At 54.1% G+C, this 24712-nt stretch overlaps 2 protein-coding genes across 2 annotated transcripts in view; one reads left to right on the forward strand and one right to left on the reverse strand.

Annotated features, from left to right (window-relative positions):
- The window catches only part of LOC144955480 (protein CIP2A homolog L-like), a 10213-nt gene extending 7793 nt beyond the window's left edge, over window positions 1-2420 (reverse strand). The window contains exons 1-2 of the mRNA XM_078885684.1: window positions 2358-2420; window positions 824-937 (exon numbers count right to left, since the gene is read on the reverse strand). Of these exons, the coding sequence (XP_078741810.1) occupies window positions 824-925 (102 nt within the window). The 5' untranslated portion in view covers window positions 926-937; window positions 2358-2420. The remainder of the gene's footprint in view (window positions 1-823; window positions 938-2357) is intronic.
- A 14183-nt stretch (window positions 2421-16603) lies between these two features.
- Window positions 16604-23959, forward strand: LOC144955481 (putative ferric-chelate reductase 1; the record flags this gene model as incomplete). Its single annotated transcript, XM_078885685.1, has 6 exons — window positions 16604-16625; window positions 18415-18613; window positions 19628-19785; window positions 20180-20274; window positions 22121-22271; window positions 23774-23959. Coding segments are annotated over exons 2-6 (780 nt in total), but the record flags the coding sequence as incomplete, so codon positions are not given.
- Between the last annotated feature and the right edge of the window lie 753 nt (window positions 23960-24712).

Genomic DNA, 24712 nt, shown 5'->3' on the forward strand with positions numbered 1-24712 from the left:
AGGCGAGGTGGTTAACATCTCCTGTACACCAGGCGAGGTGGTTAACATCTCCTGGATACCAGGCGAGGTGGTTAACATCTCCTGTATACCAGGCGAGGTGGTAAACATCTCCTGTATACCAGGCGAGGTGGTTAACATCTCCTGTATACCAGGCCAGGTGGTAAACATCTCCTGTATACCAGGCGAGGTGGCCAACACCTCACCCAATATTCTTAGGTTTTTTCGGTAAAGTCACGTAGGTAAAACATTAAAATTAATAAAAAATAAAATAAAATTCACGACGTTTCGGAGGCAACACAAGCTTCCGTCTTCAGGTGGAACCGTCACAGCCACGACAGCTGTATCAAGTAAATGAGAGATTGCAGGAGCTACCACTCCGTTTATATAATGGTTGGAGAGGGGGGAAGGGCCAAGTACGGCACACTTTTTATTCATATGGTAAGGTGAGGCTTAAGAGGGTGAGAGCCTTTGTTATGGAGAGGTACGGTTTGTGACTCAACCTGTGAAAAGGAGAAAACAACTAAACATGGTAAACCTGTAATAGTTTTCTGTCAAATTTCGATTTAAAGCTTTCGTGACTGCAGGGATTCATCTTCTTGGTTCTTGCGGTAAAGTCATCACGTAGAAGGGAAGTAATAAAATAATAAAAATAAAACGTAATAAAATAAAATAATTCTCACGACGTTTCGGCTACAACGCAAGCAGCCGTCTTCAGGTGAAGAATGAGACACTGCCAAGCTAGGAGCGTATATATAAGTTGTCTGTCAAATAAGATTGGCCAAATACCTCACCCAATCACTCCCCATCCCCGCACAGGCCTCACCTGGACGCTGGTGAGGAGGAGCTGAGCGTTGGACTCGGTGCGGCTGTGACGGTAGTGGGTCACCGCCAGCACCAGCGTCCTGACACAGGCCGCACCGTCCATCGCGAGGGAGTCCTGACGGGGCAGAGAGACAAACACGCGCAGGGAGAGACAGAGAGACACGCTGAGAGACGCGCGCTGAGACAGAGAGACACACAGAGACACGCGCTGAGACAGAGAGACACGCTGAGAGACGCACGCTGAGACAGAGAGACACACAGAGACACGCTGAGACAGAGAGACACGCTGAGAGACGCACGCTGAGACAGAGAGACACACAGAGACACACACTGAGACAGAGAGACACTCTGAGACACGCACGCTGAGACACAGACACACACTGAGACAGAGAGACACGCTGAGACACGCACGCTGAGACACGGAGACACAGAGACACACACTGAGACAGAGAGACACACAGAGACACACTGAAACACACGCAGACCCACACTGAGACACACACAGACACACACTGAGACAAAGAGACACGCACGCTGAGACAGAGAGACACAGAGATACACACTGAGACACACTGAGACACACACACTGAGACAGAGACACACTGAGACAGAGACACACAGAGACACACACTGAGACACAGACACACAGAGACACACACTGAGACAGAGAGACACACTGAGACACAGACAGAACCACGCTGAGACACACTGAGACACACACAGACACACACTGAGACACACACAGACACACACTGAGACACACACAGAGACACACTGAGACACACACAGACACACACTCTGACACACACAGACCCACACTGAGACACACACAGACACACACTGAGACACACTGAGACACAGACAGAACCACGCTGAGACACACTGAGACACACACAGACACACACTGAGACACACTGAGACACACACAGACACACACTAAGACACGCACGCTGAGACAGGGAGACACACTGAGACACACTGAGACACAGACACACACTGAGACATACACTGAGACACACACACACAGAGAGACACAGACACACACACAGAACCACGCTGAGACACACACTGAGACACACAGAGACACACACAGACTCACACTGAGACACACACAGACCCACACTGAGACACACACAGACACACACTGAGACACAGACACACACTGAGACACACACAGACCCACACTGACACACACAGACACACACTGAGACACACTCAGACCCACACTGACACACACTGAGACACACACAGAGCCACAGTATACTACACTATACACTACATACTACACTACACACTACACTACTATACACTAGTGCTGTACTAGTATATTACACTATACTACTACACTACACTAGTGCTGTACTAGTAACGAATTAGCCAAATTATGGTGACGTGACACTTAACCCGGCGGGGTTTAGCGGCACACCACTTACATATTTACGCGATCGAACCCAAATTTAACAAGAACAAAAAGCTATTACGTTGTAACAGAAGAGACACAAAAACATTTAAAACTTAAAAAGTGAATTTCTTACCGGAGCCCTTTCGCTGACGCCGTCGATTTTTGGCGCCAAACGCCTCGAACCCCGCCGGCTAGTTTGTCTCCACCCCTCCCCCCGCCCCGCGACCCCCACGTGACCGGCCGGGAGCCAATGGGGTGACAAGCCTCGCTGTAAGGGACCGCGGTGATTTTGTTCTCGTTTTGAATTCTCACGGTGGGAATTTGTATTTATTTATTTGTTTTGTTTTGTGTTGGGGGGGGGAATCCGATGAGCTGTCAAGCTCTTTCATTCACAGGTGGGGGTGGGGGGGGGGTAAGAAAGTTAATGACATTTGACCCCAGAATTAGTGATATTTATACCTCAGATTTCAATGACATTTTATTTCAGATTTCAATGACATTTTACTTCAGAAAATTAATGACATTTTACCTCAGAATGAATTACATTTTACCTCAATTAATGACATTTAACCCCAGAATTAATGACATTATACCTCAGATTTCAATGACATTTAACTTTTAAAAAATTATGACATTTTACCTCAGAATGAATTACATTTTACCTCAATTAATGACATTTAACCCCAGAATTAATGACATTTTACCTCAATTAATGACATTTAACCCCAAAATTAATGACATTTTACCTCAGATTTCAATGACATTTAACTTAAAAAAATTAATGACATTATACCTCAGAATTAATGACATTTTATCTCAATTAATGACATTTAACCCCAGAATTAATGACATTTTACCTCAATTAATGACATTTAACCCCAAAATTAATTGCATTTCTCCTCAGAATAATATACATTTTAGCTCAGAATTTATGACATTACCTCAGAAATAGACATTTTACTTCAGAATTAATTACATTATACCTCAGAAATTAAGTACGTTTTACCTCAGAATTAATTAAAATTTAACTCACAAATTAAGTACATTTTACCTCTAAATTAATTTTTAAAATAACCTCATAAATTAAGTAAATTTACCTCAAAATTAATGAAAAAAATACCTCAGAAATTAAGTACATTTTACCTCAAATTTATTTAAATTTTACCTCAAAAATTAAGTATATTTTACCTCAAAATTTATTTTAAAAATAACCTCATAAATGAAGTAAATTTTACCTCAAAATTAATTAAGTTTTACCTCAAATTAAGTACATTTTACCTCAAATTTATTTAAATTTTACCTCAAAAATTAAGTATATTTTACCTCAAATTTTATTTTAAAAATAACCTCATAAATTAAGTAAATTTTACCTCAAAATTAATTAAAATTTACCTCAAATTAAGTATATTTTACCTCAAAATTAATTACATTTTACCTCAAAATTAATAAAAATGTTACCTCAGAAGTGAATTCCCCATGGCTGCCACAAGAGGGCGCTTGTGTGACAAACTCACTTTTCGGGACCTTCTCGTGGGCCAAGCATCATCATCAACACTGTTTCATCGGGGCACTTAAAACGAGTACCATTTTGTGGGTGGACAATCAACAGCCGCTTTGTTGTGGATAGACCAACGTTGACCCAACGATCGTCCAACGTTCGTCCGACGTTGACCTAACGTCGGTCAAATGTAATTAATTCCGAGGTAAACATTTCATTGAATTCGAGGTAAAATGTAATTAAATTATGAGGTAAAATGTCATTAATTCTGAGATAAAATGTCATTAATTCCGAGGTAAAATGTCATTAATTCTGGTGGGAAATGTCATTAATTCTGAGGTTAAAATATTAATTCGGGGGTAAATTGTTATTAATTCTGAGTAAAATGTCATTGAATTCTGAGTAAAATGTCATTGAATTCTGAGTTAAAATGTCTTTGAATTTTGAGTTAAAATGCCATTGAAATCTGAGGTAAAATTTAAATTAATTACGAGGTAAAATGTCATTGAATTCTGAGTTATAATGTGATTCCAACGTTGCACCAACGTTGGTTGAACGTTGTGGCAACGTTAAGGATACCATTTGTTGTTTGTTCGGACGTGTTTATCCTGCCAAAGGAATCCGACGAAGCTGCGATTTGTTTTTGAAGCACGCGGTCACGTGGTCCTGGCTGGTTGAGCAAAATCAACAACAACTTGGAGTGGTGGTGGTGGTCATGGTGGTGGTGGTGGTCATGGTGGTGGTGGTGGTCATGGTGGTGGTCATGGTGGTGGTCATGGTGGTGGTGGTGGTCATGGTGGTGGTGGTGGTCATGGTGGTGGTCATGGTGGTGGTGGTGGTCATGGTGGTGGTGGTGGTCATGGTGGTGGTGGTGGTCATGGTGGTGGTGGTGGTCATGGTGGTGGTCATGGTGGTGGTGGTGGTCATGGTGGTGGTGGTGGTCATGGTGGTGGTGGTGGTCATGGTGGTGGTGGTGGTCATGGTGGTGGTCATGATGACGATGCAGCAGCAGCAGCCAGCCACTACTACACACTCACCACCCACCACCACCCACTACACACTACCACCCACTACCACCACCCACTACCACCACCCACTACCACCCACTACCACCCACTACCACCCACTACCACCCACTACCACCACCCACTACCACCCACTACCACCACCCACTACCACCCACTACCACCCACTACCACCCACTACCACCCACTACCACCCACTACCACCCACTACCACCCACTACCACCCACTACCACCACCCACTACCACCACCACCCGCCCACCACCCACCACCCACCCCCCACCCACTACCCACTACCCACTACCACTCACCACCACCCACACACTCACCACCCACCCCCACCCACTACCCACTACCACCACCCACTCACCACCCACTACCACTCACCACCACCACCCACTCACCACCCACCCACTACCACCACTCACCCACCACCCACCACCACCCACCACACACTACCACCCACCACCACCCACTCACCACCCACCCACCCACTACCACCCATCACCACCCACTCACTACCACTCGCCACCACCACCCACTCACCACCACCACCCGCCCACCACAACCTACAACCACCCACTACCACCCACCACCACCCACCACCCACTACCACCCACCCATCCACTCACAACCACCACCCACCACCCACTACCACCCACCACCCACCCACTACCACCCACCACCGCCCACACACCACCACCCACCCATCCACTCATCACCCACCACCAACACCCACTAACACCCACTACCACCCACTCACCACCACCACCCGCCCACCACCTACTCACCACCACCCACTACCACCCACTACCACCCACCGACCACTACCACCCACCACCCACTCACCACCTACTCACCACCACCCACCACACACTCACCACCACCACTACCCACTACCCACTCACCACCACCCACCCATCCACTCACCACCCACTACCACCCACCACCCACCCACCACCACCCACCCACCACCCACCACCACCTACTCACCGCCCACCACCCACTTCACTGGCACAGACAACCCAAGCGTGGTGAGAGAGTGAATGGGGGTCTTGTGGACACAACACAGTAGGCAGAGATCCTTCAATGAGGCGTGATGGTTGAGTGGTTGGGTTGGTCTCGAGAGAGAGAGAGTTGTTGGTAGTGGTGGGGCAGTTCAACAAACTCCCATAGCATCGTCTCACTTACTCACCCACTCACTCATTCACCCACTCACCCACTCACTCACCCACCCACCCACCCACTCACTCACCCACCCAATCACCCCCTCACTCACTCACCCCCTCACTCACTCACCCCCTCACTCACTCACCCACTCACTAACTCACCCACTCACCCACCCACTCACTCACCCACCCACCCACTCACCCACTCACTCACCCACCCACCTACTCACCCACTCACTCACCCACCCACTCACTCACCCCCTCACTCACTAACTCACTCACCCACCCACTCACTCACCCCCTCACTCACTAACTCACCCACTCACCCACCCACCCACTTACTCACCCACTCACTCATTCACCCACTCACCCACTCACTCACCCACCCACCCACCCACTCACTCACTCACCCACCCAATCACACCCTCACTCACTCACCCCCTCACTCACTCACCCACTCACTCACTCACCCCCTCACTCACTCACCCACTCACTCACCCCCTCACTCACCCACCCATGCACTCACCCCCTCACCAACCCACCCCCTCACTCACCCACCCACACATGCACTCACTCACTCACTCACCCACTCACTCACTCACCCACTCACTCACCTACCCACTTACTCACCCACTCACTCATTCACCCACTCACCCACTCACTCACCCACCCACCCACGCACCCACTCACTCACTCACCCACCCATTCACCCCCTCACTCACTCACCCACTCACTCACCCACCCACTCACTCACCCCCTCACTCACCCACCCACCCATGCACTCACCCACTCACTCACTCACCCACCCAATCACCCCCTCACTCACTCACCCACTCACTCACCCACCCACGCACCCACTCACTCACTCACCCACCCAATCACCCCCTCACTCACTCACCCACCCATGCACTCACTCACTCACCCCCTCACTCACCCACCCACCCATGCACTCACCCCCTCACTCACTCACTCACCCCCTCACTCACTCACCCACTCACTCATTCACCCCCTCACCCACCCACCCATGCACTCACCTCCTCACCAACCCCTCACCCACCCACTCACCCCATCAGTCCCTGCAGCTGCCCACTCTATCCGGCCGAACGGAAGCAATTTGGGGCTGTGCACGCGTGACACAACAACCACGGAGAGACAATGACATGTCAAGACAAAGACACCACGAGGACACACACAACACTGACACACACACTGACACACACACTCACTGACACACACACGTACACACACACACTGACACACACACTGACACACACAACACTGACACACACACTGACACACACACTGACACACACACTGACACACACACACTGACACACACACTGACACACACAACACTGACACACACACACTGACACACAACACTGACACACACACTGACACACACACACTGACACACACACACTGACACACACACTGACACACACACACTGACACACACACACTCACTGACACACACACACTGACACACACACTCACTGACACACACACACGTACACACACACGTACACACACACGTACACACACACTGACACACACACTGACACACACACTGACACACACACACTGACACACACACACTGACACACACAACACTGACACACACACTGACACACTCACTGACACACACACGTACACACACACGTACACACACACACTGACGCACACACACTGACGCACACGTACACACACTGACACACACACTGACACACACACTGACACACACACTGACACACACACTGACACACACACACTGACACACACACACTGACACACACACACACACTGACACACACACTCACTGACACACACACTGACACACACGTACACACTGACACACACGTACACACACTGACACACACACACTGACACACACACACTGACACACACACACTGACACACACACACTGACACACACACTGACACACACACACACACTGACACACACACACTGACACACACACACTGACACACACACACTGACACACACACACTGACACACACACACACTGACACACACACACTGACACACACACACACACACACTGACACACACACACTGACACACACACTGACACACACACACTGACACACACACACACACTGACAAAGATAAAGATCCCCCGTATAGCCTACACAGGCTGTAGGGGCAAGTGCTGTTAGCGAGCACCTATGAAGGACGGCACGGCACACGAGGGGGTGGGTGGCCAGCACCACGCCCGACCGCCTTTGTCTCCCCAGTGGCGATGTTTACACACCACACCAGGTACTCATTTCAGGCTGAGTCGACCTAGGGGAGGCCCAGGACCGGTTCAGATAATCGTCACTGGTGTTGGCCGTGAGCGGGAATCGAACTCGTGTCTCCGGGTTCGTAGCGCAGCGTAGCGCTAACCGCTGCACCACCGCTCACTGACACGCACACTGACACACACACGGACACACACGCTGACACACACACAACAACAACAACAACCGCCATTCGCCACTAAGTGGCGGTGACGTCACCACGACGCTTGTGCCAGGCCATGTGCACCTTGAGGCCACGTGAAGTGTCGAACGCCCGCTGGCAGGAGGTCACGGGGCAGACCCAGGTGCCACGGGTCGACTGACCGAGATGACCGAGATGACTGGCTGATGCACCACCTGTGCCCCCTACTGTGCCAACTTGCTGTGCTTTAGCCACCCGGCGCTCCGCTCGTTGTTGTGAGCGTCGCTCCTCCGCCCTCCGTTGTTGTTGGAGGGCGACTGCCTCCAACTGCCCAGTAGCGTCCTTCACGAGCCTCCTCCACTGAGGCCGATCTTGACACCGCTGGTACCAGTCATCGGCAAGTCCACTCAGCTCCACGTCCTCCTGTACCACATCACTCCATCTCTTCTCTAGCCCGTGCCGCGCCCGTTTAGCCCCCTCGATCCGGCCGAACAAAAGCTGTTTAGGCATGCGGTGGCTGGGCATGCGGGCTACATGACCCAGCCAACGCAGCCTTGCCTGCCGGAGGAGCTCACTGATGGGACTTTGCCCAGATCTTTCAAGGACTTGTGAGCTCCTCACACAATCCAGCCTGGTCAAACCCAGGATGGATCGTAGGCAGGCCAGCCTAAATGTTTCCAACCGGCGAAGATGCTCCACTAGGGGGGTCCACGTTTCGCAAGCGTAGAGAAGGGAGGGAATGACCGTGGCCGAGAAGACCTGAAGCTTCGTGCGGAGCGACAGACCAGGTAGCTTCCACACAGCGTTACGCAACCGATGAAAAGATATTGCCGCTCGACTGATTCGGAGTGAGACCTCTGCTGATAAACTGGAGCTGGTCATGAGCACACTGCCCAGGTATGGGAAACTCTCTACTCTCTCCACAACTGCCCCATCACCGATTGGGAGTTGTGGGGGCGGAGTGCCCGATGGTACAAAATACCCAGGCAGGTGCTTAGTTTTGGTGGGGCTGATGGTAAGGCCCCACCTCTTAGTGGCACACTCCAGCCTCAGCAGCAGCGTCTCCAACTCCTCTTCTGAATGAGCAGCTATTACCAAATCATCGGCATACATAACGTGGTTGACCAATAGGGAGCCATCCCTTGATCGCACCCGGGCGTCGATCAGCCTCCCATTATATCTGTACCAAATGGTAATTCCCCCGGTACAGCTATTGAAGGCTTCACGAACTACGCAGTCGAAATAGATGTTAAATAATGTGGGAGCCAGAGGACATCCCTGTCGCACCCCAAGGTGTACAGGGAAAGGCTCCGACTCCCGGCCACGTAGTTTTACCCGGGCCCGCTCACCATCATGAAGGTCCTTAATGATCGTGAGCAGAGGGTCAGGGACTCCGAAAGCACGAAGAACAACCCAGAGCCCAGTCCTACTGATGGTATCATAGGCCTTGACCAGGTCAATAAAGCAGAGATGTAGGTCTTTTTGGAATTCCCTACACCTCTGCTGTAGCAGACGGACAGAAAATATGGCATCTGTGCAGGACCGCCCTTTCCTGAAACCACATTGGGGCTCCGCAAGCCTCTCCTCAGCATGCCTAGCAAGGCGATGTTGAATAATCCTTGCCAGGACCTTACCCGGCACACTGAGGAGTGAGATGCCCCTGTAGTTGTTACAGTCTGTGCGGTCCCCCTTCTTAAAGAGGGGGACCACCAGGGCATCCTTCCAGTCCTGCGGAACCCGTCCAGTGGTCCAGACTGTTGTTATGATGTCATATAGGGCAGTCTGTGCACAAACGCCACCCTCCCTCAGCATTTCGCCTGGGAGATCATCTCTGCCCGGTGCCTTCCCTGGTCTCAGACTCCGGATCGCCCTCAGTACTTCCTCAACAGCCGGTACCTCAGCCAGCCACTCACAGGGGGTGACCTCTTCCAATATTTGAGGCACCGCAGCCTCAGCAGGGTTATCCCCACTTTGTGCCATGATGTTTTCCTGGCTGAGAGATTTTCCCTCCCCCAGGACCTCACAGAAATGCTCAGCAAATCTGCAAACCTGTTCCTGGGGGTCGGAGATTGGATCACCGTTTTTTCCTCTAATGATGGTAATAGGTGTGGCGCTGCAGGTTACTTTTTTGATGGAGTTAAATAGTGATTTGTGATCGCGGGCCACTGAGGCAGACTCCATCTCCTCAGCAACCCGCGACCACCACCCATCCTTACAGCGCCTTACGGCTCTCCGAACCTCCGAGCGAAGGCTGCGGTAAACCTCCTCATTCTCTGACGTGGGATGCTGTAGGCGATGAGAGTGGGCCTGTCGCTTTTTCTCAATTAACCTGAACACCTCCTCCGTCAGCCAGGGTTCCCGGGGAGGTCTGGACCGCGTACCCAAAGCAGCCATTGCAGCTGCATGAGTCACAGTCTTAAACCTCGCCCATTTACCCTCGACATCAGGTGGAGTGGGGGACGATGCCAACCCCAGCTGCAAGCGATGATGAAATTCTCGCTTGCAACTTTCATCAGCTAACTTAGACCAGGCCACTTTTGGTTGGAATGGGATCCTGGGTGTACACCCACCACCGGAGTGGAAGAATGGCAGGCGCATCTTACAGATGACTAGTCTATGGTCAGAGGGCAGATCAGCTCCACGGTAGGTCCTGGTGTCAAGGACATGGGCTCGCATCCGCTGGTCCGTCACTACGTAGTCCAGCAGATGTTCTTGCTTGGACCCGGCATGCATCCATGATGTTGTGTGGATGCGCCGATGCCGGAAGAGCGTGTTGGTAATTACAAGCCCATGGGCTGCACAGAAATCTAGCAGCCTCCTACCGTTGTTATTGAGCTGATCTGGCCCATGCCTTCCAATCACTCCAGACCAGGTGCCAGCATCATGACCAACTCGGGCATTGAAGTCACCCAACAAGATGACTCTGTCCCGAGTGGCCACTTTAGCCAGCACCTGTGACAGTAGGTCATAGAAAGCGTCTGACTCATCGGCTTTGCCTGCATCCCTCCACGGATGTTCGTCTTCGGTGGGGGCGTAAGTAACCACGACCACCACTCCTCGCCTCTGGTTGATGGGAAGGCGAGCCCAAAGTATCCTGGGGCTTACAGCTTCCCACACCTCACCGCCACGCTCCCACGCCCCCTTCATTCTTTTGTTCAGAAGAAGAGCCACACCCTGTTGTTTGGCAGTCTCCTGCCCCGAGTAGAGGACTGTCCACCCCTCATGGTGGCAGGAGCCAGAACCGGTCCACCGGACCTCCTGAATGCCACAGAGATCCAGGCGGTACCGGTCCAGCTCCCGACAGAGGAGTGGCAGCCTCTCCTCCGCAGTGAGCGTTCGAACATTCCACGTGGCCATCCGCAATGGTTTTTCGTTGTTACTGGAGGAGCCCCGAGGGTTAAAATTCAATCTCCTGGCTCCGCCAAATGGGGTTTGGCCAGGAGACGTCATAAAAGCCTGACCCCCCGGGGCCTCCGGCACAAGCTTATTAATTACAGGTTTATGTTTAAATCGTAGTTTAGTGGTGGTTAATTGAAGGTGGAGGGGTTACCAGCCCCTCGCACCCGTCCAGAGCCCCCGTTTAGCCACTGTGGTGGTCACAGACGCCATGAGGGGAGAGGCCAATGGGCATTGGCCCTCCCCCCACAGCACTGCCCACGACAGTACACACACACACACACACTGACACACACACACACTGACACACACTGGCACACACACACTAACACACTGACACACACACTGACACACACTGACACACACAGACTGATACACACACTGACACACACACTGACACACACACACTGACACACACACTGACACACACACACGCTGACACACACACACACACTGACACACACACACACTGACACACACTGGCACACTGGCACACACACACTAACACACTGACACACACACTGACACACACTGACACACACAGACTGATACACACACTGACACACACACTGACACACACACACTGACACACACACTGACACACACACACGCTGACACACACACACACACTGACACACACACACACTGACACACACTGGCACACTGGCACACACACACTAACACACTGACACACACACTGACACACACTGACACACACAGACTGATACACACACACTGACACACACACACTGACACACACACACTGACACACTGACACAGACACACTGACACACACACACTGACACACTGACACAGACACACTGACACACACACAGACACACTGATACACACACACTGACACACACACACTGACACACTGACACAGACACACTGACACACACACAGACACACTGATACACACACACTGACACACACACACTGGCACACACACTGATACACACTGGCACACTGACAAACACACACACACTGACACACACACTGACAAACACACACTGACACACACAACAAAAGACAAAGATCCCCCATATAGCCTGCACAGGCTGTAGGGGCAAGTGCTGTTAGCGAGCACCTATGGAGGCTACCGGCACTGTGGCACACACAGAGGGGGTGGGTGGCCAGCACCGCGCCCGGCCACATTTATTATTCGGACACATTTGGGTATTATTATTATTGCCTATGGGGCCGTCCATAAATGACGTCACGCGATTTTGGACGACCTCCCCCCTCGTCACACGACGTCACAGACCCCCCCCCACTCAAAAATGACGTCACAAAGCTCTGCCCCCCCCCCCCCCCCCCAAAAAAAAACATATTTCCATTTTGGAACTAAAACATGCTTCAAATCGCTTTAAACTATTGTCATTGTAGTGCGTATTTAATGTGTAAGGAGCGTTGTTATATCAATCAGTGTTGTTATAACAACTCTGTATTTATTTAAAGTTGCGCATTTTGATGTGACGTCACATTTCTCACCCCCCCCCCACCTCGTCACACATCGTCACAAATGTCTGACCCCCCCCCCCCTAGGTGTGTGACGTCATTTATGGACGGCCCCTATATTATTTATTTAAGGGTTGCCACGGTGATGTGATGCTGTGGGTTCGATCCCGACCCTGACGATGCCTGCTGCTGCTGCTGTCGATTTGGAGTCTGCGTCTCTCTCTCTCATCATCATCATCACGGTGGCTAGGAGATGTCGACTACCTCGCCTGTGACTAACATTGCCCATAGACTAACACTGCCCATAGACTAACACTGCCCATAGACTAACACTGCCCATGGACTAACACTGCCCATGGACTAACACTGCCCATAGACTAACACTGCCCATGGACTAACACTGCCCATAGACTAACATTGCCCATAGACTAACACTGCCCATAGACTAACACTGCCCATAGACTAACACTGCCCATGGACTAACATTGCCCATGGACTAACACTGCCCATGGACTAACACTGCCCATAGACTAACACTGCCCATGGACTAACACTGCCCATGGACTAACATTGCCCATGGACTAACATTGCCCATAGACTAACACTGCCCATAGACTAACATTGCCCATAGACTAACACTGCCCATAGACTAACACTGCCCATAGACTAACACTGCCCATAGACTAACATTGCCCATAGACTAACACTGCCCATAGACTAACATTGCCCATGGACTAACACTGCCCATAGACTAACACTGCCCATAGACTAACATTGCCCATAGACTAACATTGCCCATAGACTAACATTGCCCATAGACTAACATTGCCCATAGACTAACATTGCCCATGCCCCATAGACTAACACTGCCCATGGACTAACACTGCCCATAGACTAACATTGCCCATAGACTAACACTGCCCATAGACTAACATTGCCCATAGACTAACACTGCCCATAGACTAACACTGCCCATAGACTAACATTGCCCATGGACTAACACTGCCCATAGACTAACACTGCCCATAGACTAACACTGCCCATAGACTAACACTGCCCATAGACTAACATTGCCCATGGACTAACACTGCCCATATACTAACACTGCCCATAGACTAACACTGCCCATGGACTAACACTGCCCATGGACTAACACTGCCCATGGACTAACACTGCCCATGGACTAACATTGCCCATAGACTAACACTGCCCATAGACTAACACTGCCCATGGACTAACACTGCCCATAGACTAACATTGCCCATAGACTAACACTGCCCATAGACTAACACTGCCCATAGACTAACATTGCCCATAGACTAACACTGCCCATAGACTAACACTGCCCATAGACTAACACTGCCCATAGACTAACACTGCCCATAGACTAACACTGCCCATAGACTAACACTGCCCATGGACTAACACTGCCCATAGACTAACACTGCCCATAGACTAACACTGCCCATAGACTAACACTGCCCATAGACTAACATTGCCCATAGACTAACATTGCCCATAGACTAACACTGCCCATAGACTAACACTGCCCATCGACTAACATTGCCCATAGACTAACATTGCCCATAGACTAACACTGCCTATAGACTAACACTGCCCATAGACTAACACTGCCCATGGACTAACACTGCCCATGGACTAACACTGCCCATGGACTAACATTGCCCATAGACTAACACTGCCCATAGACTAACACTGCCCATGGACTAACACTGCCCATAGACTAACATTGCCCATAGACTAACACTGCCCATAGACTAACACTGCCCATAGACTAACATTGCCCATAGACTAACACTGCCCATAGACTAACATTGCCCATAGACTAACACTGCCCATAGACTAACACTGCCCATAGACTAACACTGCCCATGGACTAACACTGCCCATGGCCTAACACTGCCCATGGACTAACACTGCCCATAGACTAACACTGCCCATGGACTAACATTGCCCATAGACTAACATTGCCCATAGACTAACACTGCCCATAGACTAACACTGCCCATGGACTAACATTGCCCATAGACTAACACTGCCCATAGACTAACATTGCCCATAGACTAACATTGCCCATAGACTAACATTGCCCATGGACTAACATTGCCCATAGACTAACATTGCCCATGGACTAACATTGCCCATAGACTAACATTGCCCATGGACTAACATTGCCCATGGACTAACATTGCCCATAGACTAACATTGCCCATGGACTAACATTGCCCATAGACTAACATTGCCCATAGACTAACATTGCCCATAGACTAACATTGCCCATAGACTAACATTGCCCATAGACTAACATTGCCCATGGACTAACATTGCCCATAGACTAACATTGCCCATGGACTAACATTGCCCATAGACTAACACTGCCCATAGACTAACATTGCCCATAGACTAACATTGCCCATGGACTAACATTGCCCATGGACTAACATTGCCCATGGACTAACATTGCCCATAGACTAACATTGCCCATAGACTAACATTGCCCATAGACTAACATTGCCCATGGACTAACATTGCCCATGGACTAACATTGCCCATGGACTAACATTGCCCATAGACTAACATTGCCCATGGACTAACATTGCCCATGGACTAACATTGCCCATGGACTAACATTGCCCATAGACTAACATTGCCCATGGACTAACATTGCCCATGGACTAACATTGCCCATAGACTAACATTGCCCATAGACTAACATTGCCCATGGACTAACATTGCCCATGGACTAACATTGCCCATGGACTAACATTGCCCATGGACTAACATTGCCCATGGACTAACATTGCCCATGGACTAACATTGCCCATGGACTAACATTGCCCATGGACTAACATTGCCCATAGACTAACATTGCCCATAGACTAACATTGCCCATAGACTAACATTGCCCATAGACTAACATTGCCCATAGACTAACATTGCCCATGGACTAACATTGCCCATGGACTAACATTGCCCATAGACTAACACTGCCCATAGACTAACATTGCCCATGGACTAACATTGCCCATGGACTAACATTGCCCATGGACTAACATTGCCCATGGACTAACATTGCCCATGGACTAACATTGCCCATGGACTAACATTGCCCATGGACTAACATTGCCCATGGACTAACATTGCCCATGGACTAACATTGCCCATGGACTAACATTGCCCATGGACTAACATTGCCCATAGACTAACATTGCCCATGGACTAACATTGCCCATGGACTAACATTGCCCATGGACTAACATTGCCCATAGACTAACACTGCCCATAGACTAACATTGCCCATGGAGTGTGAAATAAAAATCGATTCTCCTTAAAAGGTCACGGAATCGATTCTAACACGAGGAAGCGCTTAGCGACGGCGTGAGGAGGTGAGGAGCTGTGAGACACACACGGGGGGAGACACAGAGAGAGACAGAGAGAGAGAGACAGAGAGACACACACGGGGGGAGACACAGAGAGAGACAGAGAGAGAGAGACACACAGAGAGACACACACAGGGGGAGACACAGAGAGAGACAGAGAGAGAGAGACAGAGAGACACACACGGGGGGAGACACAGAGAGAGACAGAGAGAGAGAGACACACAGAGAGACACACACAGGGGGAGACAGAGAGAGACAGAGAGAGAGAGAGAGACAGAGAGACACACACAGGGGGAGACACAGAGAGAGACACAGAAAGACACACGGGGGGAGACACAGAGAGACACACAGAGAGAGACACACAGGGGGAGACACGGGGAGAGAGAGAGACACAGGGGGAGAGAGAGAGACACAGGGGGAGAGACACGGGGAGACACAGAGAGACACTGGGGGAGAGACACGGGGAGACACAGGGAGAGACACGGGGAGAGACACGGGGGGAGACACGGGACAGGGCGTGAGGGTGCTGCTGGGTGCTGCTGGGTGCTGCTGGGTGCTGCTGGGTGCTGCTGGGTGCTGCTGGGTGCTGCTGGGTGCTGCTGGGTGCTGCTGGGTGCTGCTGGGTGCTGCTGGGTGCTGCTGGGTGCTGCTGGGTGCTGCTGGGTGCTGCTGGGTGCTGCTGGGTGCTGCTGGGTGCTGCTGGGTGCTGCTGGGTGCTGCTGGGTGCTGCTGGGTGCTGCTGGGTGCTGCTGGTGGTTTCTGGAGTTCTACACAGAGCAGGTGTGAGTGTGAGTACATGTGTGTGTGTGCACGTGTGTGTGTGTACGTGTGTGTGTGTACGTGTGTGTGTGTAGGTGTGTGTGTGTAGGTGTGTGTGTGTACGTGTACGTGTGTGTACGTGTGTGTGTACGTGTGTGTGTGTACACTGTGTGTGTACGTGTGTGTGTACGTGTGTGTGTACGTGTGTGTGTGCACGTGTGTGTGTGTACATTGTGTGTGTGTACGTGTGTGTGTGCACTGTGTGAGTGTGTACGTGTGTACACTGTGTGTGTACGTGTGTGTACACTGTGTGTACGTGTGTGTGTGTAGGTGTGTGTGTGTACGTGTGTGTGTACGTGTGTGTGTGCACGTGTGTGTGTGTACATTGTGTGTGTGTACGTGTGTGTGTGCACTGTGTGAGTGTGTACGTGTGTACACTGTGTGTGTACGTGTGTGTACACTGTGTGTACGTGTGTGTGTGTAGGTGTGTGTGTGTGTACGTGTGTGTGTGTACGTGTGTGTGCCATAGTGCCGGTAGCCTTCATAGACGCTGCTGCTGCTGCTACTCGCTACTAACAGCACTTGCTCCTCCAGTATGCTAGAGGCTACACGGGGGACCTTTGCCTGTGTCTGTGTGTTCTCGGTCTCTATAGCACTTGCCCCTGTGCGTTAGAGGCTACACGGGGGACCTTTGCCTGTGTGTTCAGGGTCTCTACAGCACTTGCCCCTACCTTGTGTAGAGGCTACACGGGGGACCTTTGCCTGTGTGTTCTCGGTTTCTACAGCACTTGCCCCTACCTTGCGTTGAGGCTACACGGGGGACCTTTGCCTGTGTCTGTGTGCAGCACAGCTGACTGTCATGGCCTTGCTAGTGGCCCTGCTGGTGCTGCTGCTGCTGCTGCTAGAGGCTACACGGGGGACCTTTGCCTGTGTCTGTGTTCTTCACAGCTGACGCTGATGGACCTGCTGCTGGTGCTGCTGCTGCTGCTAGAGGCTACACGGGGGACCTTTGCCTGTGTCTGTGTGCTTCACACAGCTGACGCTGATGGACCTGCTGCTACTGCTGCTGCTACTGCTGCTGGTGCCCCAAGAGGCCCGCGGCTACTCGAGCGGCCTCGTGGTGGCCGCCTGCGGCGACCTGGTGCCGGGCCACCCGGGGAGGCCTCAGGCAGGGCCCAGCAACGTCAGCGTGGAGGCCGCCCCGGTCAGCTTCAACGAGGGGGACGCTGTAGTGGGTGAGGCTCACGGCACCTACAGATACACACACACAGCTACACACACACAGCTACACACACAGCTACACACACACACACAGCTACACACAGCTACACACACACAGCTACACACACAGCTACACACAGCTTCAACGAGGGGGACGCTGTAGTGGGTGAGACTCAAGGCATGCACAGCTACACACAGCTACACACACACACAGCTACATACACACAGCTACACACACACAGCTACACACAGCTACACACAGCTACAGCTACACACAGCTACACACAGCTTCAACAAGGGGGACGCTGTAGTGGGTGAGGCTCACGGCAACTACAGATACACACACAGCTACAGCTACACACACAGCTACACACACAGCTACAGCTACACACAGCTACACACACACAGCTACACACACACAGCTAAACACACACAGCTACACACACACAGCTACACCCACACAGTTACACACACACAGCTACACACACACAGCTACACACACACAGCTACACACACTACACCCACGCACCCACACTACCCCCCCCCATGCCCCCCCCTCCCATCCCCCCCGATGTCCCCCCCATGTCCACCCCCTTCCTCCTATCACCCCCCATGTCCCCCCCCCCCCCCCCAGTAACCATAGCGACTGTGGATGCGGGGACCGCCCCCTTCCTCCTATCACCCCCCATGTCCCCCCCTCCCCCCAGTAACCATAGCGACTGTGGATGCGGGTACCGCCCCCTTCCTCCTATCACCCCCCCCCCCCCCAGTAACCATAGCGACTGTGGATGTGGGGACCGCCCCCTTCCTCCTATCACCCCCCCCCCCCAGTAACCATAGCGACTGTGGATGCGGGTACCGCCCCCTTCCTCCTATCACCCCCCCCATGTCCCCCCCTCCCCCCAGTAACCATAGCGACTGTGGATGTGGGGACCGCCCCCTTCCTCCTATCACCCCCCCCCCCCAGTAACCATAGCGACTGTGGATGTGGGGACCGCCCCCTTCCTCCTATCACCCCCCCCCCCCAGTAACCATAGCGACTGTGGATGCGGGGACCGCCCCCTTCCTGGGCTTCCTGCTACAGGCGCTGGACCCCAGGAGGGGGCTGGGCAGCCCCCCCCTGGGCAGCTTCAGCCTCACGGGGGCAGCAGCTGAGGGGCAGCTGCTGGACTGTGGGGGCAGAGCGGTACCACGGGGTCACGGGGTCACGGGGTCACTCACGGGGTCACGGGGTCACTCACGGGGTCACGGGGTCACTCACGGGGTCACGGGGTCACTCACGGGGTCACTACTCACGGGGGCAGCAGCAGCAGCAGCTGATGGGCAGCTGCTGGACTGTGGGGGCAGAGCGGTACCACGGGGTCACTGGTCACGGGGTCACTCACGGGGTCACGGGGTCACTCACAGGGTCATGGGGTCACTCACGGGGTCACTCACGGGGTTCACGGGGTCACGGGGTCACTCATGGGGTCACTCACGGGGTCACTACTCACGGGGTCAGGCTGCTGCTGCTATCAGCACTTGCCCCCAACAGGCTGTCTGGTGAGGCTACCTGGGGGACCTTTGTCTGTGTCGCTCAGAACTCCGCGGTGAGTCACAGGAACGGCGCTGAGAAGCGACGTGTCCAGTTCACGTGGATCGCTCCCAACCCCAGTCCTGACTACGTCATGTTCCGGTAACTCCACTCACTCACCACTCACTCACCCACCCACTCACCCACTCAGTGTTTCACTCACTCACCCACTCACTCACCCACTCACTCACTCACCCACTCACTCACTCATTCACTCATTCACTCACTCACTCACTCATTCACTCACCCACTCACTCACCCACCCACTCACCCACTCAGTGTTTCACTCACTCACCCACTCACTCACCCACTCACTCACTCACCCACTCACTCACCCACTCACTCGCTCACTCAGTGACTCACTCACCCACTCACTCACTCACTCGCTCACCCACTCACCACTCACTCACCCACTCACTCATTCACTCACTCACTCACTCACACACTCACTCACTCACTCACCCACTCACTCACTCACCCACTCACCCACCCACCCACTCGCCCACCCACTCACTCACTCACTCAGTGTTTCACTCACTCACCCACTCACTCACCCACTCACTCACTCACCCACTCACTCACCCACTCACTCGCTCACTCAGTGACTCACTCACCCACTCACTCACTCACTCGCTCACCCACTCACCACTCACTCACCCATTCACTCACTCATTCACTCACTCACACACTCACTCACTCACCCACTCACTCACTCACTCACCCACTCACCCACCCACCCACCACTCGCCCACCCACTCACTCACTCAGTGTTTCACTCACTCACCCACTCACTCACCCACTCACTCACCCACTCACTCACCCACTCACTCGCTCACTCAGTGACTCACTCACCCACTCACTCACTCACTCGCTCACCCACTCACCACTCACTCACCCACTCACTCATTCACTCACTCACACACTCACTCACTCACCCACTCACTCACCCACCCACTCACTCATTCACTCATTCACTCACTCACCCACTCACTCACCCACCCACCCACCCACTCACTCACTCACTCACTCACTCACTCACCCACTCACTCACCACTCACCCACTCACTCACCCACCCACTCACCCACTCAGTGTTTCACTCACTCACCCACTCACTCACCCACTCACTCACTCACCCACTCACTCACCCACTCACTCGCTCACTCAGTGACTCACTCACCCACTCACTCACCCACTCACTCACTCACCCACTCACTCACCCACTCACTCGCTCACTCAGTGACTCACTCACCCACTCACTCACTCACTCGCTCACCCACTCACCACTCACTCACCCACTCACTCATTCACTCACTCACTCACTCACACACTCACACTCACTCACTCACCCACTCACTCACTCACTAACTCACCCACTCACCCACCCACCCACTCGCCCACCCACTCACTCACTCATTCACTCATTCACTCACTCACCCACTCACTCACCCACCCACTCACTCATTCACTCATTCACTCACTCATCCACTCACTCACCCACCCACTCACTCACTCACCCACTCACTCAACACTCACTCACCTCACTCACTCGCTCACTCGCTCACTCACTCACTCAGTGACTCACTCACCCACTCACCCACTCACTCACCCACTCACTCACCCACTCACTTACTCACCCCACTCACTCACTCACCCATTCATCCATCCACCCACCCATTCACCCACCCACCCACTCACTCACCCACCCACCCACTCACCCACCCACCCACCCACTCACCCACCCACCCACCCCACCCACCCACTCACCCACTCACTCACCCACCCACCCACCCACCCACTCACCCACCCACCCACCCACTCACTCACTCACTCACCCACCCACTCACCCACCCACCCACCCACTCACCCACCCACTCACTCACCCACCCACTCACTCACCCATTCACCCACCCACCCACCCCCCCCCCCCCCGTGTCTCCGCCCCACTAGCGCCACGCTGGTGCGTGACGTGGCCACCTACTGGGTGGGGCAGCGTGGCGCCGTGGTGGCGCGGGCCGGCGTGCCCACGCTGGCGCCCGACGCAGCGTGGCCCACCGACTCAGCGGCGCCCTTTCTGGACGTGGGGCCACTCACACAGCCGGTGACAGCAGCAGCCCCACTCCTGTTGCTGTACCACTACCACCAGTACCACTACCACCACTACTACCACCTGCACCACCACCACTACCACCACTACTACCACCTGCACCACCACTACCACTACTACCACCTGCACCACCACTACTACCACCACTACTACCACCTGCACCACTACCACCACTACCACTACTACCACCACTACTACCACCTGCACCACTACCACCACTACCACCACTACCACCACTACTACCACCACTACCACCACTACCACTACCTGCACCACCACCACTACCACCCCTACTACCACCTACACCACTACCCCTACCACCCCTACCTTTACCACCTGCACCACCACCACCACTACCACCACTACCACTACCACCAGTACCACCTGTACCACCACCACTACCACCTGCACCACCACCACTACCACTACTACCACCTGCACTACCACTACTACCACCACCACTACGACCTGCACCACCACTACCACCTGCACCACCACCACTACCACCACTATCACCACCACTACCACCTGCACCACTACCACCACTACCACCACCATCCCTCCTCCTGCTGCACCACCACCACCACTACTCCTACCACCCCCCCACCCCTACCACCCCCCACCCCCACCACCCCCCCCACCCCCACCACCACCCCCCCACCCCCACCACCCCCCCCCCACCCCAACCACCCCCACCACCACCCCCCACCCCCACCACCCCCCGCCACACCCCCCACCACCACCACCCCCCCCCCCCCACCCCCCCCACCCCCCCCCACCCCCCCCACCCCCCCCCACCCCCACCCCACCCCCCCCACCCCCCACCACCACCACCCCCCCACCCCCCCCACCCCTACCCCCCCCACCCCTAACACCTCCCCACCCCCCCCACCCCACCCCCCCCACCCCCCCCCACCCCCACCACCCCCACCACCCCCACCCCCCCCACCCCCACCACCCCCACCACCACCCCCCACCCCCCCCACCCCACCCCCCCACCCCCCCCACCCCCACCACCCCACCACCACCCCCCACCCCCACCACCCCCCCCACCCCAACCACCCCCACCACCACCCCCCACCCCCCACCACCCCCGCCACCACCCCCCCACCACCACCACCCCCCACCCCACCCCCCCCCACCCCCCCCACCCCCCCCACCCCCCCCCACCCCCCACCCCACCCCCCCCACCCCCACCACCACCACCCCCCACCCCCCCCACCCCTACCCCCCCCACCCCTAACACCTCCCCACCCCCCCCACCCCACCCCCCCCCACCCCCACCACCCCCACCACCACCCCCCAACCCCCCCACCCCTACCCCCCCCACCCCTAACACCTCCCCACCCCCCCCACCCCACCCCCCCCGACCCCCCCCACCCCCACCACCACCCCCCCCCACCCCTACCCCCCCCCACCCCTAACACCTCCCCCACCCCCCCCACCCCACCCCCCCCACCCCCACCACCCCCCCCCACCCCCCCCACCCTCCCCAGGTGAGTGACGTGGGCTGTGGGCGTGACCGCAGCTGCCTGCGGTGGCCCCCGCGCTGCGTCGTCAACGGCAACGCCCCCTGCCTCTTCGCGTCGCTAGCGGCAACGGGGACCTCCTCCGTCGCCGTGGCGATGAGCGGTCCGGACCTCGGATACCTCGCCCTGGGATTTTCCAACGACACCGCCATGGTCACTCACCCACTCACCCCCTCACTCACTCACCCACTCACTCACTCACCCCACCCACTCACTCACCCCCTCACTCACTCACCCCACCCACTCACTCACCCCTCACTCACTCACCCACTCACTCACCCACTCACCCACTCACTCACTCACTCACCCCCTCACTCACCCCACTCACATCACTCACCCACTCACTCACTCACCCACTCACTCACTCACTCACTCACCCCTCACTCACTCACCCACTCACTCACCCACTCACTCACTCACTCACCCACTCACCCCACTCACCCCTCACTCACTCACCCACTCACTCACCCACTCACTCACCCACTCACTCACCCACTCACCCCTCACTCACTCACCCACTCACTCACCCCTCACTCACTCACCCACTCACTCACCCACTCACTCACTCACTCACTCACCCACTCACTCACCCCTCACTCACTCACCCCACTCACCCCACTCACTCACTCACTCACCCACTCACCCCTCACTCACTCACCCACTCACTCACCCCTCACTCACCCACTCACTCACCCCTCACCCACTCACCACTCACTCACCCCCTCACTCACCCACTCACTCACTCACTCACCCCTCACTACTCACCCCACTCCACTCACCCACTCACTCACTCACCCACTCACTCACCCACTCACTCACCCACTCACTCACTCACCCACTCACTCACCCACTCACCCACTCACCCACTCACTCACCCACTCACTCACCCACTCACCCCTCACTCAC

Source organism: Lampetra fluviatilis, unplaced genomic scaffold, assembly GCF_964198595.1.
Source record: "Lampetra fluviatilis unplaced genomic scaffold, kcLamFluv1.1 SCAFFOLD_759, whole genome shotgun sequence".
NCBI lineage: Eukaryota > Metazoa > Chordata > Hyperoartia > Petromyzontiformes > Petromyzontidae > Lampetra > Lampetra fluviatilis.